General features: G+C 44.3%; 1 protein-coding gene across 1 annotated transcript in view; it reads left to right on the forward strand.

The window, feature by feature from the left end:
- trpm2 (transient receptor potential cation channel subfamily M member 2) overlaps positions 1-25,748 on the forward strand; it is a 130,461-nt gene that overhangs the window by 33,364 nt on the left and 71,349 nt on the right. Inside the window, exons 5-13 of the mRNA XM_033024204.1 lie at positions 699-864; positions 6,557-6,737; positions 7,999-8,165; positions 8,471-8,651; positions 10,045-10,106; positions 12,598-12,798; positions 14,576-14,678; positions 16,659-16,780; positions 20,067-20,396. Of these exons, the coding sequence (XP_032880095.1) occupies positions 699-864; positions 6,557-6,737; positions 7,999-8,165; positions 8,471-8,651; positions 10,045-10,106; positions 12,598-12,798; positions 14,576-14,678; positions 16,659-16,780; positions 20,067-20,396 (1,513 nt within the window). The remainder of the gene's footprint in view (positions 1-698; positions 865-6,556; positions 6,738-7,998; positions 8,166-8,470; positions 8,652-10,044; positions 10,107-12,597; positions 12,799-14,575; positions 14,679-16,658; positions 16,781-20,066; positions 20,397-25,748) is intronic.

The following is a 25,748-nucleotide window of genomic DNA, read 5'->3' on the forward strand; positions in this document are numbered from 1 at the left end:
TGCTACCTTCAGGTAGAAGGTACAGGAGCCTGAAGACTGCAACAACCAGGTTCAGGAATAGCTACTTCCCCACAGCCATCAGGCTATTAAACCTGGCTCGGACAAAACTCTGATTATTAATAACCCATTTTCTGTTATTGCACTTTATCAGTTTATTTATTCATGTGTGTATATATTTATATTATGGTATATGGACACACTTATCTGTTTTGTAGTAAATGCCTACTATTTTCTGTGTGCTGAAGCAAAGCAAGAATGTCATTGTCCTATACAGGGACACATGACAATAAACTCACTTGAACTTGAACTTGAAGGATCACAAGTACCTCCTCTAACATCATCTACTGCAACCAGGTTGCCAGCTGGGCTCCCGTGGACTGGATTGTTTCTGTGCTATATAACTCGATGACTTGCAGACTCTATAAAACTAAAATGGATCTAGATAGGGTAAATTTCAAGAATAATTTCCCCTTGTAGGAGGTGAATGAAACTAGAGGCATAGATTTAGGGTGAGGGTTGATAAATTTAACGGGGATCTGAGGTGGATTTTTTTTCACATAGACATAGGTGAGTACCTGAAATACACTGCTGGATAAAATGAAGAGAGGAAGAGGGAAGTCCGAACACACTGTTGCTGCACTGCTGTCTTTCCATTTGATGATGTATATTACTAAGTTGTTTTGTACCTCTCTTCACAGGCCAGTGTGTGAATGTGGATATGCCAAGTCCCAGCATAGTGAGGAAGCCCTTAAAGCAGGCCAACTACAAGGGGAGAGATGGAACGCCACAAAACACATCCAACAATTCCCAACTGATGCGTTCGGAGACATAGCATTTGAAGGTCTAGGACAGAAGAGTGGAAAAGTATGTCGATCTTAGTTTAGTCCAGTTTAGTTTAGAGATACAGCGTGGAAACAGGCCCTAAAGCCCACTAAGTCTGCTCCGACCAGCGATCCCTGAACATTAACACTATCCTACACACACTATGGACAATTTTACATTTACACCAAGCCAATTAACCTACATAGCTCCACCTCTTTGGAGCGTAGAAGGAAACTGGAGATCCTAGAGAATACCCACGCAGGTAATGGGGAGAAAATACAAACTCCGTACAGACAAGGAGTGAGGATCGAACCCGGGTCTCTGGCACTGTAAGGCAACAACTTTACCACTGTACCACCATGTTGCCCAAATCAGTCTAGGCTTGTTTAAAGTTCAAGTTGGTATTGGTTTTTCATCCCCTCTGTTTGATGGAATAGGTTTTAATACAATAGCAGTTCCCAACATTTTCATTAAAAATTCCTCATGATCAGATTTTTACTGGGAAATGTTACTTGAACCAGAAACACAAGAGACTGCAGATGCTGGAACCCAGATCAAAAATACAAATGGCTGGTGGTACTCAGTGGTTTAGAAAGCATTTGTGTAGGGAAATGGATAGTCGCCGTTTTGGGTCAAGACCTATCATCTAGACCATCTGGAATTGTGAGGTGAAAACCTTTGGGAATACTAATGAGGCTAGGACGTGCACTTTGCATGGCATCGTCTTAGAGAGTGTTGAGGAACTGAGGACTCTTGGAGTACGTCAATGTACACTTGAAGATGGCAATGCGTGTAGATATTATGGCTAGGAAGGCATGCAGGATGTAAGTCTTTCATTAGTCAGGGCATTGAATACAGAAAGAGGGAAGATACAGAAATTAGTGGAGTTGTTAGTATGGAGGCTACAGCTGATATTAATGTATAGATGAAATTGGTTGAGCAATGGCAGATGAAGTTTAATCCTGATAAATGTGAGGTAATAGATTTTGGGAGTACTAATGACACTTGGGTCAGACCTCAGTTAGAGTACTGACTTCCTCCAGCTGATCCTTTTTTGCAACGAGTTTGAGCATCTGCAATCTCTTGCACCTTCACCTCATATTTGTCTGGATTAAACTCCATCTGCTATTTTTCAGTTCATTTCACAAATCCATCAACATGTATCTGCACACCGAGACCAGCTTCGGTACTATTAGCAGCTCCATCAACCCTAGTGGCATCTGCAAACTTACTGACCAGGCCTCCCACGTCCACATCCGAATCATTTACGTTCGAAGAAGAGGAAGTACTGACACTTTTGAGAAATATAAAAGTGGATAAGTCTCCAGGTCCGGACAGGATATTCCCTAGGACATTGAGGGAAGTTAGTGTAGAAATAGCAGGGGCTATGGCAGAAATATTTCAAATGTCATTAGAAACGGGAATAGTGCCGGAGGATTGGCGTACTGCGCATGTTGTTCCATTGTTTAAAAAGGGGTCTAAGAGTAAACCTAGCAATTATAGACCTGTTAGTTTGACGTCAGTGGTGGGCAAATTAATGGAAAGAATACTTAGAGATAATATATATAAGCATCTGGATAAACAGGGTCTGATTAGGAACAGTCAACATGGATTTGTGCCTGGAAGGTCATGTTTAACTAATCTTCTTGAATTTTTTGAAGATGTTACTCGGGAAATTGATGAGGGTAAAGCAGTGGATGTTGTGTATATGGACTTCAGTAAGGCCTTTGACAAGGTTCCTCATGGAAGGTTGGTTAAGAAGGTTCAATGGTTGGGTATTAATGGTGGAGTAGCAAGATGGATTCAACAGTGGCTGAATGGGAGATGCCAGAGAGTAATGGTGGATGGTTGTTTGTCAAGTTGGAGGCCAGTGACGAGTGGGGTGCCACAGGGATCTGTGTTGGGTCCACTGTTGTTTGTCATGTACATCAATGATCTGGACGATGGTGTGGTAAATTGGATTAGTAAGTATGCAGATGATACTAAGATAGGTGGGGTTGCGGGTAATGAAGTAGAGTTTCAAAGTCTACAGAGAGATTTATGCCAGTTGGAAGAGTGGGCTGAAAGATGGCAGATGGAGTTTAATGCTGATAAGTGTGAGGTGCTACATCTTGGCAGGACAAATCAAAATAGGACGTACATGGTAAATGGTAGGGAATTGAAGAATGTAGGTGAACAGAGGGATCTGGGAATAACTGTGCACAGTTCCCTGAAAGTGGAAACTCATGTAGATAGGGTGGTAAAGAAAGCTTTTGGTGTGCTGGCCTTTATAAATCAGAGCATTGAGTATAGAAGTTGGGGTGTAATGTTAAAATTGTACAAGACATTGGTGAGGCCAATTCTGGAGTATGGTGTACAATTTTGGTCGCCTAATTATAGGAAGGATGTCAACAAAATAGAGAGAGTACAGAGGAGATTTACTAGAATGTTGCCTGGGTTTCAGCAACTAAGTTACAGAGAAAGGTTGAATAAGTTAGGGCTTTATTCTTTGGAGCGCAGAAGGTTAAGGGGGGACTTGATAGAGGTTTTTAAAATGATGAGAGGGATAGACAGAGTTGACGTGGAAAAGCTTTTCCCACTGAGAGTAGGGAAGATTCAAACAAGGGGACATGACTTGAGAATTAAGGGACTGAAGTTTAGGGGTAACATGAGGGGGAACTTCTTTACTCAGAGAGTGGTAGCTGTGTGGAATGAGCTTCCAGTGAAGGTGGTGGAGGCAGGTTCGTTTTTATCATTTAAAAATAAATTGGATAGTTATATGGATGGGAAAGGAATGGAGGGTTATGGTCTGAGCGCAGGTATATGGGACTAGGGGAGATTATGTGTTCGGCACGGACTAGAAGGGTCGAGATGGCCTGTTTCCGTGCTGTAATTGTTATATGGTTATATGGTTATTTACGTATATTACAAACTTCAAGGGTCCTAGCAGTGATTCCTATGGAATATCATTAGTCAAACCACTATTGTCATCCTTCGTCTCCTTTAGCCGAGCAAATTTTGGAGCTTGTGTCAGAAGGAACTGCAGATGCTGGTTATACACCGAAGATAGACAAGAAATGCTGGAGTAACTCAGTGGGACAGGCAGCATCTCTGGAGAGTTTTGTGCCAATACTTAATCTTTGACTAACAGCACACCACCTCAAATCATTTTATTTTCCCACTCCCCCTCTATATCGCAGAAAATTCTATACCCTGAGATATTTAATTGCCCATCTTTCCTGTCCTTCAACCAATCGTTCATCTACTTTACTCGTTATAATAGATGCAAATTAGTTTTCAATCCCCTTGATGTGTAATTGGACAATCATTTACCTCAAATTGATTGTACCATTTAATCTGAACAACTGCTCAGAGCCCCCCTTCCCTGTAGACTCAGTTTAAACCTTTCCCAAAAACATTCGCACAAGTTTGTTAGACCACTCCGGTTAAGATGCAAGCCCAAAATGTCATATTTTCTCTGGAAACATTCTCAATGATCCAGCAGTTTCCCTGACTTCCTACATCCTGCAGGAGGAGCAATGTACCAACTAACCTGCCATCCCACTAGTGGCACCTGAACCACGAAAGAGAGACAAATTTTAAAAAGTAAGACTCACAACAGCAGACTGTATCTTATCCCCCTATCCTCCTATCCGCTTCTGATAGCCTCCATACTTCACCCTCCTCCCTGAAGACTTTTGAACCAAAGACTCACACTTGACCTCCACGCAGCACTTCACCCCAACGAGTTACTCTGAAACACCTTGCCCTGTGTTTATTTGCCTTGTTTGGATGCTGCAAATCACCAACGGGCTTACTGCTCAAAGCTGACAATCTTGCTCTAACATGTAAGTGACGGCCCAAACCTGTCCACGGACTTGCTTAGTAAAGTTCCTACTTCTGCAATGACCGGAAATTCACTTGGTGCAACTAATTACCAGGCTTGCTGCTCAAAGCTGCCCAGCCTGCTCTGACCTGAAATTGCTTCCCATTATGTCTGTGAAATCAGCCTTTCCCCAATTTAAGACCTTAGACACTGGCCCATCCTTATCCTTTAAGATATGCAGAAGTCACTAACTCCAAAATAAACCCCACAGTCACCCCCTCTGCTTAACCATCTACATTCCCCAGGATGTCCTGTAATTGTAGTTGGTTTATCTATATATTTGTAAAACAAACCTCTCCTGGACACACTTTAAAGATTCTGCCCTCTGAAGACAATTTCAGTAAATATTCATGAAATTAAAATTCCCCTGTTGATGACTCTGTTTTTCCTGCATCTCCCTGAGACCTCTTTGTTCGGAGGTCTGTCATACACCCCCAACAAAGCAAAGATACCCTTCTTGTTTCTAATTTCCACTCGTATGGTATTTTCCGATGTGTCTACTAGACTACAGTGTCAGAGATCCGGGTTTGATTCTGACCATGGGTGCTGTCTGTACGGTGTTTGTACGTTCTTCCCGTAACCACATGGGTTTTCACTGGGTGCTCCAGATTTCTTCCACACTCCAAAGACGTGCAGGTTTAGTTAATTAGCTTTTTGTCCAATTTTTTTAAATTGTCCATTGTTCCTACTGTGTGGGATATTGCTAGTGGACGAGGATCGCTGGTCGGCGCGGACTCGGTGGGCCGAAGGACCTGTTTCTGCACTGTATCTCTAAACTAACCCAATAACATCCCTCAATACTGAAGTATTCTAATATTTAATTAACAGTACAATACCTCCTATAATTTTATCTTTCCACTCCCCCTCTATATAAGCATAAAATTCTATACCCTGAGATATTGAATTGCCCAACTTCCCTATCCTTTAACTATGTGCTTCAAGCAGTGGTCCTTCTTTGAATATGTTATTGCAAGTGTACAAGTCTTTGTTGAGACCATATCCATAGATCATGTGCAACATTAGTCAAGGTGGCAAATAAAGATATTTGTGCGGTGTGGAATTGATATGGCAATACAACTGTGTGGGAGACAATAGACAAGAGGTGCAGGAGTAGGCCATTCGGCCCTTCGAGCCAGCAATGCCATTCAATGTGATCATGGCTGATCATCCCCAATCAGTACCCCGTTCCTGCCTTCTCCCCTTTATCCCCAACTCCGCTATCTTTAAGAGCCCTATCTAGCTCTCTCTTGAAAGTATCCAGAGAACTGGCCTCTACCGCCCTCTGAGGCAGAGAATTCCACAGACTCACAACTCTCTGTGTTTCCTCATCTCCATTCTGAATGGCTCACTTATGCCCCTGTCCCACTTAGGAAACCTGAACGGAAACCTCTGGGGACTTTGCAGGCCACACACAGGCCATAGTGAGAACGTACAAACTCCCGGATGTTTTTGTCAGTCTCCCTACCTGCTTCCACTACCTGCAACCTCCGGCAACCACTTGCAACCTCCGGGAACTGCACGGAAACCTTGGGTGGGGCCCAAAATCTCCAGAGGTTTCCGTTCAGGTTTCCTAAGTGGGACAGGGGCATTATTCTTAAATGGCCCCTGGTTCTAGACTCCCCCAACATCGGGAACATGTTTTCGGCTCCAGCGTGTCCAAACCCTTAATAATCATATGTTTCAATAAGAATCCCTCTCATCCTTCTAAATTCCAGAGTATACAAGCCCAGCTGCTCCATTCTCTCAGCATATTCAGTCCTTCCCTCCCGGGGATCACAGTTCTTGGTGAAGGCTGCTGGTTTTCCATGCTCAGCCGGCATTAGAGACCTTTGTAACCAAGTAATCTCTGTTCTTGGTTGTCATTTCCAGTACGTTCGAGTCTCAAATGACACTGCACCAGTGGCGCTTTACCAGCTCATGACCAAGTACTGGGAGCTGGATCCTCCACACCTTCTCATTTCCGTCACTGGAGGGGCAAAGAACTTTAATCTGAAGCCAGACTTGAGGTACATGTTCCTCAGAGGCCTCATGAAAGTGGCGCAATCAACAGGTATGAAGAAGTCAATGGTTTTAAAAATGGACTAGAGTGTATAACTCTTTTCCACCAATGGTTCCTCCCCTCCCCTCCGCACCCCCACCCCAACCTGTTCTTCACATATCTCCTATCTCTCCTGTACTTTGATTCTCTCCTTCAAATGATTACTTAGTTTCCCATTGTTTATGAAAGAACTGCAGATGCTGGAAAAATCGAGGGTAGACAAAAATGTTGGAGAAACTCAGTGGGTGAGGTAGCATCTTAGTTTCCCATTGCTCTATTTTACATTCAGTCCCTGTCTCTGTTAAGACATTGCTCCTTCAGGGACTGGGCTATAGGGAGAGATTGAGCAGGCTATGACTCTATTCCTTGGAGGACAGGAGAATGAGGGGTGATCTTATGGAGTTGTATAAAATCATGAGAGGAATAGATCGGGTAGACGCACAGAGTAGGGGAATAGCGAACCAGAGGACATAGGTTTAAGGTGAGAGGGAATGATTTAATACGAATCTGAGGGGGTGACTTTTTCACGCAAAGGTTGGTAGATGTATGGAACGAGCTGCCAGAGGAGGTAGCTGAGGGAGTAAAGTCTTGCTTCTCTCCCCACCGTTTAGTACACTTTTCTCCTTCTGCTTTGGGATCTTCTTTCCCATATCTTATCTCAATTTACTACTTTTCTCTCTGATTCCCACTTCTTTCCCACTATTTTGTTGCTACTGCTCCTTGTTTCCCTAACATGTTCTGTTCTATTATGCACTCAAACTTTGTGCTTCTCTATTCTTCAGTTTTGCACCCGTGTTTCCTTCTCTCTTCTTCCTCTATTTTAAATGCTTATGATATTTTGTCTGTTCCTTCTACATTGAATGTTTAGTTTAGTTTAGAGATACACTGCAGAAACAGGCCCACAGAGCCTGCGCCAACCAGTGATCTCCGCACATTAACACTATCCTACACACACTTAGAGACAATTTACAATTTTACTAAGCTAATTAACCTACAAACATGTACGTCTTTGGAGTGTGGGAGGAAACCAGGGATCCTGGCGAAGACCCACACAGGCCATAGTGAGAACGTACAAACTCCGTACAGACAGGCGCCCATAGTCAGGATTGAACCCAGTTCCCTGGCACTGTCAGGCACCAACTCTACCGCTGCCCATTGTTATTGGTTCTTTGTATTCGAAATAAATACTTTTATGTAAAAAAATACACTGTTGTCTTTTTGAATATCCTGTTACGAGTCAAGAGTGTTTTATTGTCATAAACTTTCCCATCAGGTGCATGGATAATCTCAGGGGGTTCCTTCACTGGAGTGATGAAGTACGTTGGAGAGGCTGTGCGACTTTGTAACATGACCAGCACCCAGAAAGAAAAGCAAATCATTGCCATCGGTGTTGCCAGCTGGGGTATCGTGCACAACCGTGACAGCCTGGTCGATACACATGTGAGAAATGGTCCTGTATCTACTGCTTTTATTTGTCAATAATCAACAGTCATAGCTTTTGTTCACGTGTAAACCAAAAGTCATCTCCAAATAGGATCTGGAAGAATCGCTTACGAATTGTACCTGAGGCCTTCAGGCTAACAACTTTATTTCTGTTGAACCTATGTTCCTTGTGACATGGGTGGCAACAAGGAAGGGACTTGGCAGTCAGTAGCATTTAATCCTGAGGAGATACAGAGAACAGTGATGCAAACACAAACTTCCAGTGCTTTGGTGGCTAACTAGGTTTGTCTTTTCTGAAATAGGGGAAGTTCCCTGCAACATATTACGTGGATGAAGAAAATCAGGGTAGATTATCTTGTTTGGACTACAACCATACCCATTTTATCCTGGTGGATAATGGGACCCAAGGACATTATGGTGTGGAGATTCCCCTGAGAACCCAGTTAGAAAGATACATCTCAAAGCAGCGAATGGGGACTGAAGGTAAGAGTTGGCAACATGGCTGAGGACAGAGATTGTGTGGATGCGGGAAGTACAACAAGCAACGTGGAATTTAAGAGAGTTTTTACTCTGCGAGCAAAACACAAAATTAATACCTGTTGTACAATAATAGGAATGTTTAAGAGGAGAGATTTTATAAATCTCTATAAGGTCAACCCTCAGCCACCCATGCTCCATGCATAAACATTTCTTGCTTATCCATCCTCTCCTTATAACTCAAATCCTCCATTCCGGTACCAACCATGCAAATCGTTTTTGCATCCTGTCAGGTATAGAATAGAATAGAATGCCTTTTATGGTCATTCAAACAAACAAAGGTTTGAACGAAATTTTGTTCCCTGCAGTCATATCAGCAAAAAGAACAAAACACACAATTAACACAGTTTCACACAAACATCCATCACAGTGAATCTCCAAACACATCGTCACTGTGATGGAAGGCAGAAGTCTTAGCTCTTCCCTGTTCTTCTCCCGCGGTCAGGCAGTCAAACTGCTGCGTCGAGGTGATTGAGGCTCTTGATGTTAAAGCCCCAGGCGGGCGATGGTAAGTCCCGTGGCCGATTAAGCCACGCTGGACAATGAAAAGCCCTGCAACGGGCCGATTCAAACCCCGCGATTCAGGGCGGGTGAAGTTGCCGTTGCGGGAGCTCTTGAAAATCGGTCTCCTACCAGGGACCTGCGAGCTCCCGATGTTAACGTCCACAGGGCCTGCGGCCAAAGCCTCCGAAGCTCCGAAGTCGGGCCGCAGCCACAGCGCAACCACAGCCTCCGAAGTCAGCCAGCTCTGTAAGTTCACAGGCTCTGCGACCAGAGCCATCAGGTCGATTCCAGTTCGAGGCCGCCAGTTCCACGATGTTAGGCCCCAGTGAAACGGTGACACGACAAGGAAAAGGCTGCGTCCCCGTTCAAGGAAGAGATTTAAAACGTTTCCTCCACCCCCATCCCTCCCACCCCCCACATATACACAACTGAAAATAAACCAAAAACATACCCCTAACAAGACAAAAAAAGACAAAAAGAAACAAGATAAACGGACTGCCTTCCCATAGTTGGGTGACCAGAGCTGTATACTGTACTCTAAATGTGCCCTTCGCAACATCTTGTACGGCTGTAACATGGTGTCCTAATCCCTCTACTCATGACGGCAAGCATGCCAAACACATTCTTTAATACCTTGTCTACCTGTGTCACCACATTCATGCAACTATGCACCTACACTCTGATGTCTCTTTCTTCTGTAACAATCCCTAGGATATGACTTGCACATTGTGCAAGTCCTATCATGATTAGCCTTACCAAAATGTAAAACTTTGCATTTATCTGAATTGAACTCAAACTCCAATTCCTTATTTCAATTCCAATCTTTATTTTGCAGATGCTGGACTTGAAATCCCAATTGTATGTGTTGTCCTTGAAGGTGGGCCTGGAACATTGAGTGTAAGTTAATGTACCCTTTCATGTTTTGAGACATATTCAAATCTTATACATCTAATGTGCTAGCTTTAGTGAAAATGTAGACACTTCTGCACATGGAGAAAATGAGGTCAGTTTAATTGGTAAACCCTGAAATCCTCAATGTTATACAGCCATGGAGTCACACAGCATGTAACAGGCCTTCTGCCCAACTCAGGGGGGACACAATTTTTTGGTGGCCGCATGCGCGCGCGCGCACACACACACACACACACACACACACACACACACACACACACACACACACACACACACACACACACACACACACACGCGGCTTCGGAGGCTCAATCCAACGCTAAATGCAGCTCAACTCTGCCTGTCTCGCTGGGTTAACTACAGCCCTGCCTGGACTGACAGGACACCAGCGCTGCTTCTCCACCATGGCCATATTTCCCGCAATTCCAGGAAGGGCTGTAGGTTCACCTGGCGGGACAGGCAGAGTGAGCTGGGTTTTGCGCTGCTTCTCTGCGCTGGCTGTGGGCCTGGGGGTACATCTCCTGTCTGACTCCCGACCTCTCTGGCCACCCGTGGGGGAGGGGGGCACTTGGGACAGCGCCGGAGAGCCGGGATCAATCCTGGCTGCGGATGAGGTGCAGATGTGTGCCACTTCTCCCTCCTCCAATCACCGCGCTCTATCCTCAGTCCCACCCCCTCCCCCCTTACTCCTCTCTCCTCCAATGATCGCGCTGAATCATCATGTCCCAACGCCATTCCCTGCTGACTGACGTCTCTCTCGTCCAATCAGCGCCCTCGATCATCAGTCCCACCCCCACTGTCTCGCGGAAAGCGGATATTTCACTGGGTTTTAAAATCCGGATTACAAAAACTTGGGGGGGATGTCCCCCACCTCTCAAAACAGAGGGGGGACGTGTCCCCCCCTGGCCCCCCCGGGTTTTCTGTCCCTGCCGACCAAGATGTCCCATCTAAGCTAGTCTCATTTACCTGCATTTAATCCATATCTCTCTAAACCTTTCCTATCCATTTACCTGCCCAAGTGTCTTTTAAAGGCTGTTAGAGTATCTGCCTCAACTTCCTCGTCTGACAGCTCATTCCACATGCCCACCACCCTCTGAGTGATCAAGATGGCTCTCATTTTAAATTTTGTTCCTCTCATCTTGAACATATGCTTTTGATTCCCTACTCTGGGTAAAAGACTGTGCATTCACCTCATGATTTCATAGACCTCTTTAAGGTCACAACTCAGCCTCCTGCGCTCCAAGGAGTAAAGTTATAGGCTACCCAACCTCTCCCTGCAGCTCAACCGCGCAGGTCCTGGCAACATCCTCATGAATCTTCTCTGTACTCCTTCCAGTTTAAAATGTTAAAGTAATCTGCACATTTTTTCAGATATTCCTCTGATTAACTCCCAGGGACTGTTTCACAGCACCTCTCAACATCATATATCCAATAATGAGGATCTTCCACAGAAGAGGCCCTCTGATGCAGCAATCCCATTACACTGACACCTCATCTTGTTTAGTTTAGTTTATTATTGTCATGTGTACCAAGCTACAATGAAAAGCTTTTATATGTGAGCCATCCAGTCACAGTAAAGACTATATTTGAATAATATAAAGCTGTCCACAGTGCACAGATAAAGGGCACAACATTTAGTTGACAAATATAACATTGAAGTCTGATAATGTCCACATAAAGATGGTTCAAAGATCTACAATGAGGTAGGTCAGGACCACACTTTAGCTGATGACAAGACCATGCAGTTGCCTGATAAAAGAAACTGTTCCTAATCTAGATATATCAAACCTCTAACTCCTGCCCGGTGGGAGAGGGGAGAAGAGGGAATGACCGGGGTAAGGCTGGTCCTTGATTATGCTGGTAGCCTTACAAGGTAGGGTGAAGTGCAGATGAAGTCAATGGAAGAGAGCCTGGTTTGTTTGATGGTCTGGGCCATGTCCACAATTTCTTGCGGTCTTGGATTAAGCTGTTGCTAAACTATGCTATAATGCTTCCCTATAAGGTGCTTTCTACGGCACATCTGTAGAAGTTATTGAGGATTGTTGGGGACATGCTAAACTTTCTTAGCATTCTAATGCAGTAGCGGCATTGATCTGCATTTGAGGCCATCGATTTGATATGACTGGTCCAAGATAAATTGCCAATGATATTTATTCCTAGGAACTTAAAGCTTTCGTTTCTCATCTCTACTGCGGTGCCATCAACGTATGTGATGTCTTAATCCTACTTTTCCCTCGCCCTCTCACTTCTACTGCAGGACCTCATCTCATCCTCTGCCTGCGAACTGAGGTTAAAATGACTGTTCTTGATTGCTGGGTTTTATCCATACATCATCTTTGAAACAAAATAATGCAACATTTACAATGCTCTCGTCCATAGGCGCCACCCCTGAACATTCAATGTTTGGAAACTATTTGTGGTCACTCCATGATCCCCTCTGCCTCTTTGTTTAGTGACGGTGATTTTTGTCTTGCAGACGATACACGGTGCAATGAGCAATGGAACTCCTTGTGTGATTGTGGAGGGGTCAGGCCGTGTGGCTGACATCCTGGCTACTGCAGCTGACCTACCCATGACTGAGATTACCATCCCCTTCATCCAGAAGCAGCTGCGCACATTCTTTGCTGAAAGCTACAACATGTTCTCTGAACGAGAAATAATATTATGGACCAAAAAGGTACAGGCATGGCCACACCTTGGAGCAAATATCATCCTTCCTCCTTTCTTATGGGTTCCATTGCCCCTCGTACAGGTACCACATGTCTGAATTCTTTGACAAACCCCATGTGGTTACCAAACACTTTTTGAAAAATGCATATGCTGTACATCATACTCCATTTAGCAATTAAATCACATTTATCATTGTGTTCTTGCTTGATAAAGGATATTTTATCAGCTACATCCCTGTCCTAGTGCACCACTAGTTTCATCGAAGTATATCGCCCAAGACTCTTAGCCAACACCTGTATGTGTAGCTCACACCATACCATGTCCTCATCAACCTCCTGAAAGAGCTATTGACTTAGTGTCCTATCCTCTTTCAATGGCCCTGCATTGATTTATCCTCATGTTAAATCTGTGGCCTCTGATATTGCCTTTTTGATAGTGAAAGCAAGTTTCCCCATTTTCTAAGACGCTTCGTAGTTTCATTCCAGTTCCTCTTTCTATTTGTATAGCAGCTTTGCGTAACAAAACAGAAGAAGATGGATATTCCAACCCTTAGCTCCACTATTCTTTAGACTACAGAGACTTTAGAGATAGAGCATGGAAACAAGCCCTTCGGTCCACTGAGTCCACACCAACCAACGATCACCCCATACATTAACACTAATCCAACACACTAGGGTCAATTTACAGTTTAACCAAAGTCAATTAACCTACAAACCTGTACGTCTTGGAGTGTGGGAAGAAACCGGAGCACCCAGAAAAATGACACCCAGTCACAGGGAGAACGCAAACACCATACAGACAGCACCCATGGTCACGATCGAACTCTGGTCTCTGGTGCTGTAAGGCAGCAGCTCTACCTCATGCCACTGTGCCGCCCCTATTCAGTAATGATCTCACTCATTCCTTATAATTCTCAGTTCCCTGAAACTCCATCTACCTCTCCTCAAATATCCGGAGTGATTTAGTTGCTAATCTGGGGATGCCACATGTGCATAGTAAAACCCCTCTGCATACCTCATGAGATTTTGAAATCCACACTCATGTGCCCTCTTAACCCTCTTGAACCTAGCTTCTGTAGTCTCTCCTCATAGCTAGACTGCTCCATCCCAAGCAACATCCTCGTGAATGTCCTTTGCACCTTCCAGTGTTCTCACATTTTCCCTCAATCTTGGTGACCAGAACTGCACATAGTACTCCAGTACTATATCTGAGCAAACGGTCTGATGTGCAACCACAGAGAACCAATGGTTGGGAAGAACTGCAGATGCTGGTTTAAATCAAAGATAGACACAAAATGCTGGAGGAACAGCGGAGTTACTCAGAGTCTGAAGAAGAGTCTCGTCCCAAAACGTCACACATTCTTTCTCTCCAGAGATGCTGCCTGTCCCGCTGAATTACTCCAGCATTTTGTGTCTATCTTTGAGATCTAATGGTTGGTTCCCTTTGCAGTTTGTTAATTCTCTTTTAGCAAAGTCTCCACTTACATCTAGCAGCTACTTTGCATCCTGTTCCACCATATCATCATCACATAAAAACTGATGCACTTTTTTTTTTTTAACTCTCAGTTATCATCCACGTATGTTCCTTTTCTACGTATCCAGCTTATAAGCAGTTCCTTGTTCACACATATGTAAAACACTGGCACTTGATTCCCGTCGTCTCTTTCACTCTTATTCTGAGTCTTGCTGGACTTTCCCACATTTGCCACCTGTACAAGCTCTTGAGTCCTCCTCTCTGATCAGATAAGTGTAGGAGTTCATTACACTTTCTCCCTCATTCTTCAGATCCAAGACATCATCAGGATGCGGGAACTTCTGACTGTTTTCCGGCCAGATACATCGAGGAATAATGATCTGGATGTTGCCATTCTGCAGGCCTTATTGAAAGGTGGGTACACTTGGGTTTCAGCTGGGTTAATTGAAAAGAGTAATGCACTGAATGCTCCATTTGATTCATGTTGCACATTTCGCTCTGAGATCTGTATTCAATAGTATCGCCAACAACTTCTCCTGGACCACCCATATTGAGAAAGCACACCAACGCCTCTACTTCCTTAGATGGCTTAGGAAGTTCAGCATGTCCTCAACAGCTCTCACAACCTTTGCAGGTGTGCCGTGGAAAACATGTTATTGGGAACAGCTCCATCCAAGACCGCAAGATATTGCAGAGAATTGTGAACACACAGAGAATCGCACAGACGAATATCCCTTCCATTGACTCCATTTATACCTCACGCTGCCTCGGCAAGGCCACCAACATAATATAGGACCAGTCACATCCCAGCCACTCTCTCTTCTCCCCTCTCCCATCAGGCAGGAGATATACTGTAAATGTGTGAAAAGGCACAGCTCCAGATTGAGGGACAGTTTCTTCCCAGCTGTTATCAAGCAACTGAACTATCCTACCAACAACTAGAGAGCAGTCCTGAGCTACTATCTATCTCATTGGAGACACTCGGATCTTACTGGACTTTATCTTGCACTAAACTTATTCACGTTATTTCCGTTATCCTATATCTGTACACGGTGGATGGCGCAATTGTAATCATGTATTTTAATCTTTCCGCTGACTGGGTAGCGCACAACAAAAGCTTTTGACTGTACCTCGGTACACGTGACAATAAACTAAACTAAACTATACTAAACTAAACTGAACCATAAGGAACCCAACCGCTATCTTATGATTTACCAAAATATTGTGTGGGATGGAATGTTTCCGTTACGATGAGGGACTGGGTAGGCAGGGTCTGTTTTATTTGGACTGGAAGGGACTGAGGGGAAGCCTGAAAGTGGTATACAAAATCATGAGGGGCATTGAAGAAATTGATAAGAAACTTCATGCCCATGGCAGAGATATCTAAAACTAGAGGATTCTCAATCAGATGACAGATGCTGCTTGATCTGCCCAAAACAGTGTAGTTGGATGCCTGCAAGTGAATGCTGCTGCCTGGCACATTCCAGACTGTGAATGTGGATAATGTCGTCAAAGTAGACAATAGGTAAAGCACAGTGAGCTTTGCCTTGCACCAAGACAAATTTGTGGAGACAGCTGCGTTGAGGATACTTCATGCTCACAATAAGAGTGGGGATTTTACAGTGGGATTCTCTTTCCCAGCTTCACTGCAAATCTAGATTGCAAATCCAGCAGTTAAAATATAATATGAATTCCACAAGATAAAATTGTCCTGTTCAATGGATATTAAAGGGTTATATTTATTATTGTCACATGTACAGTGGGTACACATGGGTACAGTGAAAAGCTTTGTTTTGCATGCTATCAAAGCAGATGAGATATACATACATAGATACAATCCAGTCAAAGTACATTAGGTGGAGCAAAGTGGAAGATCCAGAGTGAAGAATATAGTTCTCAGCATTGTAGCTCATCAGTTCGAAGAGACCAAGTCCAATGTCCAGAATGGGGTGGAGATGACTCAGCCAGTACCCTAGCTTATGGAAGGACCGTTCAGAAGCCTGATCACAGAGGGGAAGAAGCTGTTCCTGAGTCTGGTGGTGCACACTGTCGAGGACCGTTCAGAAGTCTGATTACAGAGTGAAAGTAACTGTTCCAGATAACGAGAACAAGTGAGAAATACAGTGCGTGTGTTTTTAAGGTTGGGTAGTCTGTTATGTAAAGTTCAATAGAAAGTGACCTCCAATTGTTGTCACTTTTCCTCCTCTGGTAGTTCCAGCATGGAGGAAGGAGCCACTTAATTCCAAGATGAATGTTTAACATTTAACAATGCGAGTCCAAATTCAACAGTGGGGGGTAAAACATTTGCAGACACACTTTGACTTCCATTTGTGTAAGACAGGTTCTTGAGATGCATTGGTCAAACACATTTATTTTTTTAATTCCAATTTCCAGCTTCTACTTCTCATGGGCACAAATGGCAAGAGAACCTGGACCATCAACTGCAACTGGCTATTGCCTGGAACAGACTTGATATTGCCAAGCAGCACATATTTACTGATGACAAACAGTGGAAGGTGAGTTCAGAATTGATAGTTGTTCCTCCTCATTTTAATTTATTTTAGATGTCTTCATTATGGGGAAAGTTTGGACAGACATGGACTGATAGTCAGCATTACATTGTGCACAGGAAATTGTATCTAATACATTTGATGGAGTTTTTTGAAGGGAAGGACAGTGGATGTTGTCCATGTGGACTTAGGAAAATCATTTGACAAGGACCATTTGCATTGGTAAGCTAACCTGGAAGAATAGATTGCACAGAATCCAAGATAAGTTAGCCAAATGGATTAAAAACTGCCTTTGGGGAAGGAGTCAAAGCTTAGTTTAGTTTCGAGATACTGTGTAGAAACAGGCCCTTTTACCCACTGAGCCTGCGCCAACCAGCGATCCCTGCACACTAACGCTATCCTACACACACTACGGAAAATTTACAATTTTGCCAAGCCAATTAACCTACATTTCTGTCTGTCTTTGGAGTGTGGGAGGAAACCGGAGCTCCCCGAGAAAACCCACGCGGTCACAGAGAGAACATACAAACTCTGTACAGACAGCCAGGATGGAATCCGGGTCTCTGGCGCTGTAATGTAGCAACTTTACCACCGCACCACCGTACCGCCCCTAGTTAAATAGGGTTGTTTTTCTGTTAAAGAAGGAACTGCAGATGCTGGAAAATCGAAGGTAGATAAAATTGCTGGAGAAACTCAGCGGGTAAGGCAGCATCTATGGAGTGAAGGAAATAGGCAACATTTCGGGCCAAAACCCTTCTTCAGATTGATGCGGGGTGGGGGGGCAGGAAGAAGGGTTGTTTTTCTGATTGGAAACCTATCACCAATGGAGTGCTGCAGGGGTTGGTGCCTGGGTCCAGTGTTGTTTCTTATCTACAATAACGATTTGGATGACAATCAATGAAAAAGGTTCTGATTGCCTACCCTATCTATGCGGCTCATAATTTTATATACTTCCATCAAGTCACCCCTCAATATCCAATCTTTCCAGAGAAAACAATCCAATGCTATCCAACCACTCCCTGCAGTTGAAATCCGCTAATCCTGGCACCATTCTGGTAAACCTCCTCTGCATCCTCCAAAGCCTCCACATCTTTCCTGTAAAGGGGAAATCAGAATCACACATAATACTCCAAATGCGGCCTACGCAATGTCCTGTAGAACCGCATCATGTCTTCCTGACTCTTATATTCAATACCCCTAGCAGTGAAGGCAAGTGTACCAACATCTTCTTTACCACCTTATCTACTTCTGCTGCCACCTTTAACAAGCTATGAACTTGGACTCCAAGATCTCTGCACATCAAGGGTCTGGTCATCAACTGTATACTCTCTCCTCACATTCAACCTCCCAAAGTGCAACACCTCACACTCATTTCTGCAGCTGGTTTATATCCCGCTGTATCTTCTGACAGCTTTCCCCATTGCCTGCAACTCATCTTCTGCAGCTGTATAAGGCTCTGGTGAGACCACATCTGGAGTATTGTGTTCAGTTTTGGTCTCCTAATTTGAGGAAGGACATCCTTGTGATTGAGGCAGTGCAGCGTAGGTTCACGAGGTTGATCCCTGGGATGGCGGAACTGTCATATGAGGAAAGATTGAACACTGGAGTTTAGAAGGATGAGGGGATCTTATAGAAACATATAAAATTATTAAAGGACTGGACAAGCTAGATGCAGGAAAAATGTTCCCAATGTTGGGCGAGTCCAGAACCAAGGGCCACAGTCTTAGAATAAAGGGGAGGTCATTTAAGACTGAGGTGAGAAAAATCTTTTTCACTCAGAGAGTTGTGAATTTATGGAATCTCCTGCCACAGGTCAGTGGAGGCCAAACCACTGGATGGATTTAAGAGAGAGTTAGATAGAGCTCTAGGGGCTAGTGGAGTCAAGGGATATGGGGAGAAGGCAGGCACGGGTTATTGATAGGGGACGATCTGCCATGATCACAATGAATGGCTCGAAGGGCCGAATGGCCTCCTCCTGCACCTATTTTCTATGTTTCTATGTTTCTATCCCAAGGTTGGTATCATCAGCAAACTTACTCACCAATGCATCTATTATGTATAGATCACAAACAGCAGAGGTCCCAGCACAGATCCCTGAAGAATTCCACTGGTCACAGACCTCCAGTCAGAATATCAACCTTCCACCAAAATCCCCTGTCTTCTATGAATAAGCCAGTTCTAAATCCATGCGACCTAGTCATTGTGAACCACATACACCTTCATCTTCTGGATCAGTCTACCATGAGGGACCTTATCAAAGACCTTACTAAAATCAATGTATAAAACATCCACCGCCCTACCTTGATCAATCTCCTTTGTCACCTTCTCAAACAATTCTATCAAGATAGTGAGACACGGCCTGCCACGTACAAAACTACGCTGGCTATCCCCAATCAGCCCATTCTGTTCCAAATGGAAGTAAATCCTATCTCAAAGAATTTCCAATTTTCCAATAGTTTCCCTATCACTGACACGAGGTTGAGCAGCCTATAGTTCCCTGGATTCTCTCTACTTTCTTCAACAAAGGAACAACATTGACCACTCTCCAGTCGTCTGAGACTGCATCTGTAAGTTGGAAAGAATACAGATTTGCCAAGGCATTACCTGGACTCGTGAGCTTTGTTCCTTCGAGTGCACGAGGATGAGGGGGTGAAGGTAAATACACAGTGTCTTTCGCCCAGTGTAAGGGAATCAAGAACCAGAGGACATAGCTTTAATGTGAAGAGAGAAGATTTAATAGTAACCTGAGACAGTTTTTACACAAAGGGTGTATGGAATGAACTGCTGGAGGAGGTCATTGAGGCAGGTAATATCACAATGTTTAAGAAACATTCAGACAGGTACATGAATAGGATAGGTTTAGGGGGATATGAGCCAAATGCAGGCAGGTGAGACTAATGTAGGTCAGCGTGGGCCAGGAGTGCCAAAGGGTCTGTTTCCATGCTGTATGACTATGAATTTATGCTGGAGTAACTGACTGGGTCATCAGCATCTCTGGAGAAAATGGATAGGTGATGTTTTGACTAGAAAGGGTCACTGAGCTACATAAAGAGATATTAGAAGGAATGACTGAAGATTTGGTCACAGGATTTGAAAGTTTTAAACTTGGGATGAGAGGTTTTTAGATTCCCACTGAAATTCTGGAGCTCAGTTCAGGCATTTGATAGTACAATTGGTACTGGCGATGCACAAGAGGCTGGAGTATGGGGAATGTGTTGTTGAAGTAACAAAGGAGGGGAAACACTCCATAGTCTTGCATTGACTGATATTCTCTCATTCCATTATGTTCCAGTCGTCCCACCTCTATCAAGCCATGTTTGCTGCTCTAGTTGGAAATAAACATGGATTTGTCGAACTCTTCCTGGAATACGGGGTGAACCTGAATGAATTCCTTTCACCAAGAATGCTTGTCCGACTTTATAACAATATCCCACATCATACTCCCTTGTATAAGAAATTACGCAAAGTGGTGGATAGTGAGAAGCATCCACAGATCGGTGATAAAATGGAGACCAACAAGAAAGTCCTTCTTCACCACGTCTCCGTGCTTTTGCAGGAGTTGCTAGGTGAATTCATGGAGCCACTCTATAAGCAACCAAGTATCTCCTCCAGGAAATCATTTGTAAGTATTGCATAAAGTTTATAGTTCCCTGGGCAGCTGTAGTATAAGTTATGGACAGATTAAATCTCCCTCAGCCTCGTCTCACCAAACAATCCCACGACATGGACAGCAGACAGAATTCATCCATTAAACTCAATGTCAATCCAAAGCATATTTCTCCGATTTCATGTTGCATCTCCCATTCTGAAGGCATTGCGATTGATAAAAAACTGTCTTGAAAGCACCAAGATCTCAATCAGCCTCTTTGCTAACTCTCAGATCTTCCGGTTGGCTACTGGTGAAATAAGGAGACCTGGAGGGATCCAATAAGTTTCAACTCAATAGCCGTAACAGTTCACATTCAGTTCATGAATGGCCAAATGTAAGAGTCCTCCTTTATCTTGGCATTGGAGAACATCATATCCTTGCCTGTTTTGCAGTTTGGAAGTTAGCAAAGCTGAAGGTCTTATAAAATATATTGATTGCTTTAAGCTGCTGCTAAATGAGGGCACATAATAGCTCACTACTGTAAATCTACCATTCTTCCACCTGATGGCCTCTTCAGTATTTTGCACATAACTTCTGGAGAAACCTCCATGATTGGGGGATTCAACATCAGCACAATCTTGGTACTTATTGGCAGTGAGGATGTCGTCCAGGACCAGTACAGTTCTCATGATGTCAAGCTCAGTTTAAAGTTGATGATATAATCAAAGAAGCAGTAAAGCAGAAACAAGAATATACAGTAGCATTGACCCTCCCGCCATTGATATGATACATTTGATGTACAGAAGAACCTTGAAATGCAAATTTATAGCTTTCTGAAATAGCGACAAGGGTATATAGGGAAGAGAATCAGGCATTTAGCATGTTTGCCTTCATAGGCAGAGGTAATGAGTTTAAGAGTCGGGACATCCTGTACAAGTTGTTAGTTAGGCCACACTTGGAATATTGTATGCATTTCTGGTCACCTCACTTTTGAAAGGATGTGGTAGCACTCCAAAGAGTGGAGATGCAGTTCAACAGGATATTGCCTGTAATTGAGGGCATTACTTGCAAGGAATGTTGCTGCAGTGATTGTTGGTGTAGGCTCGCCTAAGGCTGGTGACGTCCATCCACCAACCTTCTGTTCAAGGCAAGCGTAGAGTTGATTGAATCATCAGGGAGCGACACATTGTTGCCAGTGATATTGACCAACTTCACTTTATGGTCCATTATAGCATGTTACAGGTATTCACGCCGCTGTCTATGGACAGTTTGGTTTGGAGTTTGCTCTTGACATCCATGATGGGCTTGAAAAGGTTGTAAATACACTTTGTGTACTGCTTAAGGTTATTTGACTTGAACCCTACAAACTTGGACCTCCTGGGAGTGAATCTCATCTATTGTTGCCCATTGGGTAGTGTGTGCCCAGAAGGCACATGTTGCCTTCTTTGGTATGCATTCCCCTACATACTGCAGTGGCCACAGGGTCCTTGAATGTGGACCAATCCACCAACTCAAATCTGTCATGAGGGATTTAATTTGCTTCCTCAGACCAGCAGTGCATGACTTTCTATATCTGATCCTCCCGTATCAGTTTATGTGTGTAAGCAGGGAGTATAAGTACAGACAGAGTGTCAGCTTTTCCAAAGTGGGTTTGAGGAAGGGAGCAGTTGGTGTCTTTGATAGGTGTGTAACACTGGTTGAGGGTGTTTGGGCCTGTGGTTGGACAAGAGATGTCATTAAGTTGGAAAGAATGCAGAGATGAATTACAAGGATATTGCCTGGCATTGAGGGGCTGAACTACGGAGAGATTTTGTAGGCTAGTACGTTATTCCTTGGAACGCAGGAGGTTAGGGGGTGTATAAAGTCATAAAGTGGAACAATAGGGTGAATGTGCAGTCTTTTTCCTATGGTAGGGGAATCAAAAACAAAAGGACATATTTTTTTCGGAGAGAGGGGCAAGAATCTGTAGTGTTTTGTTGTCTTATTTCCCGTGACAGAAAAATGAAATTCTCACTCACACATCCTAACGTCATGTTGTGTAATGAGACCCATACACAAGAGTCACAAGTCATAATCGTAATTGTAACACAAGTGGAGGAAACAATTCATGCTCAGTACTTCTAAGACTTTGCTAAATGCTGGGACTGTCATCATATCACCAGTAGCCTTGAAAACCCACAATCAAACAGTCTGGCTGAACATGCTGGCAGGAGTGCCAAACAAGTGAACTATTGCAATCAACGAGTGAACCAGCACCACCTCCGTATCATCCCGACTGCACAAGCATGCTTCCATCCAACGGCCCTGGCCCGATCATACCACCGTTGCCTGCCATTACCGATCTGATCGTCTCGCCTACGACCACGCCACCTCGACCCTTGCTAACGTCTCCAGTTTCGTCGCCGGCGATGCTGCTTCATTCGCCTGCTCCTGTTCAACCACCGATCTCATCTCTGGTGAAGGGAGGAAATGCATGACTGTACCGTACACGTGCAGGTCGCACCTGCAAGCCTAACCCAAAGCACCAGGATTACGGTTAAACTGTCTTTAGTTAAACTATTCCTTCAGCTTGCTTATACTTACCACATGTAATCAGTGGCACACATATTTTGCATTTGATTATATCATCTATTTTATTATGAGTTAATTCCTTAAGAGGAAAGATGTAGATTAACCATCTTAGCCTGTCTTTACTATATCTATCACCACACGTATAATGCACGTATAATGCATGCTGCACATTCCCTTTACACGGACTATTGATGTGTGATAGAACATGTAATGTTTCCTCCGCTTTACAATAAAGATTTTACTTCGGAGTCACGTGAGTGACTACGTGAAGAACCCGTCCAGCACGCATGCGCGACATGAGCGTTCACGCAGTGCAACAGCGACGAACGGGAGTACAGGCGCTCCCGCTACAAGCTTAAAAAGGCGGACCGTCAGGTAAGTACTTACTCTAAGGTCGTAATTACAAAACTTTGTTCTGCTTTGTGCGCTCCAGATCAAGAAAAGCTGGGAAATCAGCAAAGCAAAGCAGGGAAAAAAGACCGCCTCCCCGTTCGACTCCCAACAGAACAGGAGCGTTCCATCAGTGGGGGGCGAGAGGCGGCACCTGGACCGCACACGCTGCGGTCCACAATCATTGACCGAGCCGAGCCCAGTACGGCTAGCGCTGCCTGACCAACAGCAGCGGACTGGAGGCAAATCAAAAAGAAAACCAGAGCGGCCGGTAATCTCTGATAACTCCGACCAGGAAGACTCTCCGCCTGAGAGCGGCAGAGGCAGCCGCCTGAGCCGGTGGAAAGGCTCATGGAGCAAATGCTCCAGCGAGACTTGCTTCGGGAGCTGGAGCAGTCTCGCCAAGGGAGTTCAGGCACTCCCCCACCAGTGACTTACAATGCACTGCCCATCGCTTCCCCCTCAGCCGAGGGCAGCGTTGGCGACCAGGACTGGGCTGGTCAGGAACAGGGGGTCACTGGCCGAAGATGTCGGGAGTACGCACGGGGTACAGGACCAGGAAGAGCTACTGGGTGTGGTGAACCGCTACGTGGCTACACCACGAGCAGAGCGGCCGTTGCAGCCAAAACTGGCGGCCAGCATTGACTACCTGTCCTTCAAACCCCTACAAGAACAGGTAGTCAATGAGGCATTAGAACTCTACTCGCCGCCGGAGAACTGCATTTCACTCAACGTACCGGCCGTCAACAGCCAAATCTGGGGGTACGTTGGGCAGAGTATCCGAAACCAGGAACTAAAATTGCAGCGTATCCTCAAGCTCCTGACGTCAGCCATAACATCCTATGCTCGTTCCGTGGATGGGGTGGACATGACCACCAACCAGCAAGACACCCTGGCTCTGCTGTGTAACACCCAATATGAAATAAACAACCTCCGCAAGGAGATAATAAGACCTGCCCTCAATCCCAAATGTGCAAAACACCGGCCTCAGAGCCACAGATCCTGCTATTTGGTAAGGACTTGTCCAAACAAGTAAAAGACCTAGAGGAAGAGTCCAAAGCATTCGGCCTCATGAGGGCAGGCCCCGGAATGAGCAGACCCACACAACCCAGACGGCAGTACCCCACCGCGTCCACCAGTCGACGTCAACCTCATGGGACTGGTGGAAGCTCGGGGTTCGCATACCATCCCCGAAAGCCTTTTTTAGGCCAGGGCCCAGAGCGGACCCCATGGAAAATGCGCCACCCCCACCCAGCAGTACATCCAGCAGTACAACGACAGATGAAGAAACAGAAGAAAGGAACACACCCATAACTATGGAGGTAGGTGGGTCTGGTTCCTACCAGCATATAAAAAGTGGGGGAACTGTACTAACAGGGGGGAGATTACACCTGTTCATGGAAGCATGGAGGACTATCACGAATGATAGTTATATACTTAACAGTATTCGTGGATACAAAATAGAATTAATTCAAGAAAATATGCCACCAGTTCAGCATCCACCCCAAAGGGTCTTTACCCTCTCAGTTAAAGAAAAACTAGAGGGTCAAGCAGAACTGGTGAGGTTATTTACAAAGGGTATCATTGAGAAATCCAAACATGAACCTTTGGAATTTGTCTCAAATATATTTACCAAAAACAAAAAAGATGGTGGATGTCGCATCATCATTGACTTAACTTCACTGAATACCTTTGTTAAGTATATACATTTCAAAATGGAAACATTTTTAACTGCCAAACAACTGATTTCCAAAGGATACTTTATGGCAAGCATCGATTTAAAAGATGCCTACTATTCAGTACCCATTCAAAAGGATCATCGCAGATACCTGAAATTTACCTTGATGGGGCAAATGGCAGTTTAAAGCGTTGCCTAATGGCTTAACATCAGCCCCAAGACTATTTACCAAGATATTAAAACCAGCCTTGGCAACATTAAGAAAACAGAGACATATTGTCATGGCATATCTTGATGATATCTTAATAGTAGGCAAAACCATGGAATTGGCTAAATCAGCTGTATTAGCTACCAAACAATTGTTTGAAACCCTGGGATTTGTCTTACATCCAGATAAATCTAAGTTGACGCCATCCACAACTATGGACTATCTGGGATTCGCAATGAACTCAGTCCACATGTCTGTAACGTTGCCAAAAGATAAAGCAGCAGAACTGGCACAGACGTGTAACAATTTAATGGTTAGCGATCGACCAACCATCTGACAAGTGGCAAGAGTAATTGGCAAAATAGTAGCAGCATTTCCAGCTCCACAATTTGGACCTCTGCACTATCAAAATCTACAAAGAGCAAAAGTGCAGGCGTTAAAACGACATGCAGGTCACTTTGACCGAACCATGAAATTACCCATTGAAGCAATATCAGAGTTACAATGGTGGATAGAGAACATTTGGCATAGTTCCAGC

Source organism: Amblyraja radiata, chromosome 7 (assembly GCF_010909765.2).
Source record: "Amblyraja radiata isolate CabotCenter1 chromosome 7, sAmbRad1.1.pri, whole genome shotgun sequence".
Taxonomy (NCBI): Eukaryota; Metazoa; Chordata; class Chondrichthyes; order Rajiformes; family Rajidae; genus Amblyraja; species Amblyraja radiata.